Below are 7,494 nucleotides of genomic sequence, written 5' to 3'. Positions count from 1 at the left end.
TACCCACACACACATGCACAAACACACAAGCAAACACGCACTGGCATGCTCACGTGCTCTCATACATGTGCATGCACACATGCACACATGCACACTCACAGAAGCACATGCTCGCTCCCACACTCACTGTCCTCACATGTGTGCACGCACACACACACACCCGTGCGCGCGCGCACACACACACACACACACACCCGTGCGCGCACACACACACACACACACACACACACACCCGCTGCTCCCCCCCCGCGCCGCGCAGGTGGGGCTGGGCTCTACGGGGAACAGGGGGGCGCTGGTGCCCACCGCCTTTTCCCGTTGCTATGGCGACGTGGAAGGCCGCGCCGGGCCTGGGGGAGAGGGAGGGGCCCAGCAGGGTGAGGAGGGGGCCGTGGCCCTCACCCCTCGCTGCGCCCCCCCGCCCCTCTGACCTGCCGCCAGGGGGCGCCCTCCCCCCCCCGGCGCCGCTCGCCCCGGCGCCCCGCCCCTCCCGCCCCGCAGGGGGCGCTGCGCGACGCGGGCCTCGCCAGAGCCGCTCTAGGCGCGGGAGGCGGCGCAAGATGGCCGGCGAGGGCTCCGTTTGCAGCTTCGTTTTCAAGAAGCGGGGCCTAGCGGCGGGCAGGGGCCGGCGTAAGCGGCCCAGCAGCGACCAGGAGCAGGGTGAGGGCTGGCGGGGCTCGCCGGGCCGCTGCGGTGCCCTGGGGAGCCGAAGGGGGACCTGGAGCCACCCCGGTGTCCGCGTGGCGGAGGGGTGGTAGGGCTCTGCCCGGCCGCGCCAGCGCCCTGGGACTCCCGCCGGCCTCCCGCACCTTCCCGCGGGCGGCCCCGGCCCGCAGAGTGAGGAGGCTGCCAGCAGAGCCTGCGCCGGGCCAAGGGGCTGCCCTGGGGCCGAGGGGCTGCCCTGGGGCCGCGGTGGGGCCGAGTGGGCGCGCCAGGGCTGTGGGGCTGCCCAGGGGCTGAGGGGCTGCCCAGGGCACACCTTTACCCTGGGCTTTATCCCTCAGAGAGCAGTGGGGAGGAGGCCAGCACGGTGGTGCGGAAGGAGCGGCGGCGGGAGACCCCCAACCCCATGATCCAGAAGGTAAGGGAGCCGCAGCAGGGCACCGCTCCATCCAAGATGCGTCTGCAGTGGCCTGCCGAGCTCAGGGCAGATGCGGTGTTGGAGCCTTCCATCCTTCATACCTGCTGCCTTCTTGCCCCTCAGACCAGGAGGTGCGCGAAGGAGAGGCCTGCATATGCACTGAGCAGCAGTGATGAGGAGGATCCATCAAAGGGGATTGGAGTCACTTACAAATCAACAAGGTCGGCGGTAAGGACTGGGCAGGATGTGGTTCTGGGGTGTGCGGTTGGGTGGGACTGGCAGATCCCACACTTGATAGAGAAAATTTGCCTCTGTGAATGTGGGATCAGCCATTCCTTCTTTTCATCTATTTGTGCACTTCCTTATCCTTTCCCTTTTAATAGACAAGCACCTTGTGCTAGGTTTATCCTCCTGATGCCCCCTGCAACCTCAGGAGACCACCTAAGGTTGGCCTTTCCCTCTTAGAGATGGGAATTAAAACCCCAAGATTGCCAGTGGACTTGCCCAACATCGCACAAAATTTTCAGGAGAGGGAGCACTTGAATCAGGTTTGCCTTGCTGTTGGGTTCGGGTTTTCAGTTTTAGGACATCTTCCTTTGCAAAGAATTCAAGGTGACTTGGGAGCTGGTCCCATCTTCAGCCTAGTGATGGAGTAGAGAGTTCCAGAGATGCCATTTTTTTCCTGGGATTGATGGGTGGGGTGTCCTGGGTGTCCTGTTAACATCTGGAGTGGAGAGAAATCAGCTGTGAAGGTCTGGGCAAAGCTCAGATTGCTCTTCCTACTAGATTTCTCTCTTAACTTTCCTCTTGATCCAGTGAAGTTTGGCCCATTAGTATGAGCATGGGCAGGATATAAGTAGGATTAAAAGTAGCTATCAACACATGTTCCTCTTCAGGCCTATTTCCTTATTGTCTGTGCCTCTGCATACAATGGCAATAATGCCTAACTGTCCCCAGTCGAAGCTGCAGGGTCAGACCAAGGTGTCCTTGTCACATTAGAGATTAATATGATTATAACCTCGTGCTGTAATTATTCACTGCTTTAACTGCTGCCAAGGGGGGCAGCATGTTGTTAGCCCTCCTTGCTGTGGGAGAATGGGAAGGGAACAGGAGATGACAGCTTTGGGGCTCCAGAAGGTTTTTGTACCTAAGTTGGATTCGGTTTTAATTGAGGCTGGCTTTAATTATTCTTTGGTTTCTATGCAGCTGTTCCTGAAGATCTGATAAAACCTAGGAGTAGGTGTCTGTTCAGTCCATTAAAGAGGAATCTAAACCAGATCACTGTGTCAAAACTGAATGCAAACCACACACAGCTGGGTTAAAAGTTCAGGCATAACATCCTGCCTGTAGGTGGAATGGTCTCATGACTGGAGTGTTGGACATGGGAGACTTGAGTTCAGCTTGCAGCTAAGCTGAGGCTGAGTGTGAAGGAGTAAAGTAAGGATAAGTGTTTCCTGACTCTCCTGCAGGCTAGAACTTGGGTGCAATGGCTAATTAGCACTCTGGGCTCTGCAAGCACTGGGCTGGATCCGGCCCATGGGGGTTTCTCCCTGGCAGATGCTAAGGCATGGTAGAAACTGGTGGAACGTAAAGCAGGCCATGTCCTACCAAACCTTGAGGTAGCCAAAGAGCTCTCTGTCTTGTACAGGTTTTCTCTCTGCTGTTGTCACAAGTTCTTCTTGCTCTTCAGAAACCCGTTGGCCCAGAAGACATGGGAGCCACAGCAGTGTATGAACTGGACACAGAGAAGGAGAAAGATGCCCAGGCCATCTTTGAGCGCAGCCAGAAAATCCAGGAGGTGAGTCAGCTTTGCTCTGTAAGAGCTAGTGCTCCACAGCAGGACTACGTGTGCTTTATTAGTCACCTTCTGCACACCAAGAAGAGTTTGAGTCTCTTCCTCCCTGGAAATTTGAGAAGCCAAGAGTGCAACCCTTGCAAATAGGCGAATTTTTGGGCTTTATTTATCTTGGTATTAAGGAAGGCAGGGCTGGGAAGGGAGACTGGTGCCAGAGTAGTGAAAGCTAATTTGTGTCATGAAGCTTTCCTGATTCTTAATCGCCTTTCTTTGTGCTTTCCTAGGAGCTGAGAGGAAAGGAAGATGATAAAATTTACCGTGGTATCAACAACTACCAGAAGTATGTGAAGCCCAAGGACACGTCGATGGGAAATGCCTCTTCAGGAATGGTCAGGTAGGTTGGGATGAGCCCCAGAGGACTGGGACCATGGAGGAGCTCCAGCACCATCCCCAAAGGCACCTGTGTGGGGCTTGAACTTTGCTGTTACTGCCAGCTTCTTTCTGTCTAACAAGTCTGGTGCCTGGTTCTGAGCAGGCCCCCAGGGGCCTTCTCCACCACAGCTGCGCAGCCGGCCTGAGCCTTCTCTCACCCTTTCAGAAAAGGACCCATCCGCGCTCCGGAGCACTTGCGGGCCACGGTGCGATGGGACTACCAGCCTGACATCTGCAAGGACTACAAAGAAACTGGGTTCTGTGGCTTTGGAGGTGAGTGGATCCTTGCCTGCAGCTGAGCATGTACTGCGCCAGGTCTGCTAAGGGATCCAGTCCAGCTTGTGATCCCATGTTTGTGGCGCTGAATGTCCACTCACTGCTTTACAGGCCCTTGTTCGCAGAGCTGGTGTGTGACGCTGTTGCAGAGTTGGTTTGTGTAACATTCCTGTCATTTGTGTCAGCCTGTCTGAAAGCTGGTGGCCTCTAATCGGTGGTTATGAGTCCTGGGAGGGACCCCTGGGATGTTCCAGGGGCCCACATTCCCACAGGTACTCTGACCACTGAGGCCATGTGAGGGGTGGGATTTCCTGTTTGCTTTTCCACTCCCCATGTGTAAACACTGCAGCTGTTGCTGTGGCACACAGAGCATCATGCCTGCAGACTGTCAGACCCGAGAGGGATCCTGTGCCTGCTCCAGGTGCTCAGCGCTGCCCTAGAGCACAGGCAGGAGGCGAAGCAATCGGGTTTTGCCTTCTGCTGGGCAAAGCTCAAGTTGCCCCTGATTAAGGTGTCCTATTAACGCTTTACCCTGCACAGCCTAGCTGTTAATTCCTCATTCTTTGTGTTGCTCAGACAGCTGCAAATTCCTCCATGACCGCTCGGACTACAAACACGGCTGGCAGATTGAACGGGAACTGGATGAAGGCCGGTATGGAGTCACTGGTATGGCACCACCCCTCTGCTCTCCCTGTCCCTATGCTAATGGTGAATGGGGCTACCAGGTCCTGCCTTTTATCATACCCTAAAATGAATGTGACTTGGGGACCTTGGATCACTAAGAATGAAATGGGTCCTTCGCTGTCTCAAACTGCATAGGCCCCATGTTGAATTAGTGTTAGACAGACAGGGCTCTTTATTCCAAAGCTGTGGAACTCCCTGCTGCAAGGTAACCTTGGGGCCAGTCAGACAGTGCTGAGCAAACCTGCTGCTTCTGGATAGTCGCAGACTGCCACCAGAGAGAATTATTTCCTCTGGCTTTCTGTAAAAGGCTGGCACTGCTGATCTGTGGGTCCCAGTAGCGAGCTGTGTGGAGCCGGGGAGACATGACCACCTCCTGCCCCCCAGATGCCCAGGAGGTGGGATGCTTTTGTGCTACATCACATCGTTTCTCACACACGGTGTCAGTAGCTGCGGCCCAAGGCCCTTGAGTATGGCTCATGAACCACTGTGCAGTTGTAGGGAAGAGGGTGTTCTCTGTTCAGTTGGAGCCCAAGAGTTTGGTGGCAGCTGGTTTGGAAGAAAATCTGAAAAATAGGAGGGGGCTGGAGGATATGTCTCTCTATAGCAGTGAGTGGGTGAGGCAGAAAAGAATTTGCTCCTGTGAGATGAGCAACAAGCACGCTGGCTTATTAGACCTAATTATATCTCAGTCCTACATGTGTTACTGACATTAGGAACACCCAGATGCCAGAGCTCTATTGTTTCCAGCAGAGATTTAATCACACCTGCTGTGCTCTCTTCATATTTAATATTTCATGCCCCACGCATGGGCTGGTCTGGCTGCCTCTGCTCTTGCTCCAGTCTGGTTAACTTTCTCTTCTGCAGAGGAGGAGAACTATGAGGTGAGCAGCGATGAAGAGGATATGCCTTTCAAATGCTTCATCTGCAGAAGTTCCTTCAAGAACCCCGTGGTCACCAAGTAAGTGGTGGTTTTGGCATGAGGAGCTAAGCATCTGCTGTCGATCCAGTTCACTAGTCATTCACTGTCGAGGCAAATACAAACACTGCCCACAGGCTGGTGGGTGGAACCTGCTGCTTGTCTGCCATGGCTTTCTGGCGGGTGAGGAAATCCTCTGAGAACCAGGGAGTCGCATGACTGCACCTGGAGTATCTCCTTGGAAGGCATCTCAAGCCTGTTGTCCAGACACCTTTTAGATTTCCACAGATGCTGCCTCATTACATCATCTTTCCCCTTAACCTTGAGATTTTGTTTTCACGCCGTCGTTTCCTCCTGGCTGCTGAGTGGCACGCTGCATTGCGTGAGTGGAGAAACAAAAGCCTGAGGAAGCCAAGAGCTTGGCAAGGATGAGTAGTAGGCGGGAGGGGCAGCATGGCCATCACGTACTGCCAGCTCTCTCCCACACTGCCAGCTGTCTTGCTGGGTACCCGAGGCCTGGAAGAGCTCACTGGTGGCTCTGTACCACCACTCCACATCAGCAAAGCAACGCTGGAACACCTTTCATGGGAACAATGATGCAGAGAAGTTCTGCATGCAGCTCACATTTGCATCTCCTGGGGACCCCAGTAGTCAATTATTTCTAACTAACTCCTGGACAATGGTTGTATCTGGTGACGCAGCGGCATCTGTGTCTCTGTACAGGTGTAGGCACTACTTCTGTGAGAGCTGTGCCCTTCAGCACTATCGCAAATCCCAGCGCTGCTACGTCTGTGACAAGCAAACCAATGGAGTCTTTAACCCAGCAAAAGGTAACAGGCCCCTGTGGGAGAGAGGGCTTTTGGTGGGAGCATCTGGAGCAGTGAGGGCACTAGCTCCTGCGATATCTGGGTGCTGAGCCTGGCCCTAAGCTGGAGCTCACAGCTCCTGGCTGCCGGCAGAGCTTCCTTTGGTGCCAGGAGAGATTAATCGTTGCTTGGGTGGCTCCATGGGTGCAAAATGAGGGTCAGTAGCTTCTGGTGAGTAGGGGGGGATGTGCCACAGGAACAGAGGCAGCAGCTCGTCCGATGGTGCAGCTGGCAGGTCAGTAACGCACCGACGGATTATCTGACTTAACGTCCGATACCCTGAACTCTACAAACAGTGGTAGCTCCTAGCTGAGCCTTTGTGTCAGCAAGTGATTTTTGGTAGCTGCCCCAGTTCTTGCGGAGGCGGCTGTTTACAGGCCCTGGACACCTGGCTTTGGTGTGGGGCAGCCCCTGCACCTGGAGTCTCATCCTGCCTATTGCTGTTTTTCAGAGCTCATGGCAAAACTGGAAAAACACAAAGGGGAGGAAGAAGAGCAGCAGCATTCAGACCATGGAGAGGATCCTCAATAGCAGAGCACCCTATTTTATATTTAGCTGAATAAAGCTTTCATGGGAGAAAAAAAACCAAACAAACTTAGAGCAGTTGCCCTGGGGCCAGTAGCTATAGCCAGTGCTTGTGTATCCAACCAGCAACTAAAACAGTGTCCTGACTGTGCCAGGCTCCTTGCTCGCTGCTCTGTGAAGGCGCAAGACAGAACAGGTAAGGCCAGCCTCGAGTTGTGGCTGACCACAGTCATCTGTTGCCACGTGCGCTGCTGGCAGGACCCAGCAGCTGCCTCTGCATGCTGCAGCACGCCTAGGCAGGTGCAGAAGGCTGTGCATTTGATTATGTTGTAACTTCTTTTTTTGACCAAGGTGCTGTTTCACTCCTAACTTTACACTGATCCTGCTTGCTACCTGCTGCTGTGCAAGCCTAAAAATTAAGTCTGTGATCTTTGAGCATGTAGCAAGCTGAAAGCATGGAAAGGGATGAGAAATACTAGCTTGCACTAAGTTCCCCCTTCACCCTCAAAATGCTAACTCAGAGGAAAGCAGGCTAGTAGTGCTGCACTTAGCTGTGATTTATTGTAGCTCGGTGTATTCCCTCCTGTCTTTTCTGTCTGCCTCTTGGTTCCTACAGTTTGAGAGGCTTCAGTGGGCAACACACCTCTCGGGTTTCCTTATAGAGGGATGATTCATCTCCAAATCATTAGCTCAGTCCCCAAGGTTTTATGCTGAGTGGTACTGTGCTTTTTCTTGCTGTAAGAATCAGCAATTCAGTTGCTGTCCAAGCTTAGCAGGAAAGGGATAAGGATTTTCGCAAGCTGCAGACTTCCTAACAAGCTAGGAAATTAAGATCTAGTCACTGTAATAAAATTAAATCAGGAGCCAAACTTGATCATAGGGAGGAAGAAGTGGGCTTGTCCTATCTGTTGTAGCCTGCCCT

General features: G+C 53.8%; 1 protein-coding gene across 1 annotated transcript; it reads left to right on the top strand.

Annotated features, from left to right (window-relative positions):
- Positions 1-500: 500 nt before the first annotated feature.
- RNF113A (ring finger protein 113A) lies at positions 501-6,641 on the top strand. The gene is made up of 10 exons (XM_055697870.1): positions 501-657; positions 1,002-1,078; positions 1,202-1,306; positions 2,769-2,876; positions 3,158-3,267; positions 3,472-3,578; positions 4,158-4,247; positions 5,130-5,223; positions 5,905-6,011; positions 6,499-6,641. Exons 1-10 carry the CDS (start codon positions 558-560, stop codon positions 6,576-6,578), a joined length of 978 nt encoding a protein of 325 aa, XP_055553845.1. The 5' UTR covers positions 501-557; the 3' UTR covers positions 6,579-6,641.
- Positions 6,642-7,494: the final 853 nt, after the last annotated feature.

This window comes from Falco cherrug, chromosome 20, assembly GCF_023634085.1.
Source record: "Falco cherrug isolate bFalChe1 chromosome 20, bFalChe1.pri, whole genome shotgun sequence".
NCBI lineage: Eukaryota > Metazoa > Chordata > Aves > Falconiformes > Falconidae > Falco > Falco cherrug.
The sequence above is the reverse complement of the archived record's forward strand: the minus strand, read 5'-3'. Positions and strand labels throughout refer to the sequence as shown.

What these genes read in the sequence shown, in the direction of transcription:
- RNF113A (XM_055697870.1), top strand. Translation starts at nt 558, where the DNA reads ATGGCCGGCGAGGGCTCCGTTTGCAGCTTCGTTTTCAAGAAGCGGGGC. An exon ending in CAGCAGCGACCAGGAGCAGG is followed by an intron (nt 658 to 1,001) that starts GTGAGGGCTGGC and finishes TTTATCCCTCAG; the next exon opens with AGAGCAGTGGGGAGGAGGCC. An exon ending in AGGCCGGTATGGAGTCACTG is followed by an intron (nt 4,248 to 5,129) that starts GTATGGCACCAC and finishes TCTCTTCTGCAG; the next exon opens with AGGAGGAGAACTATGAGGTG.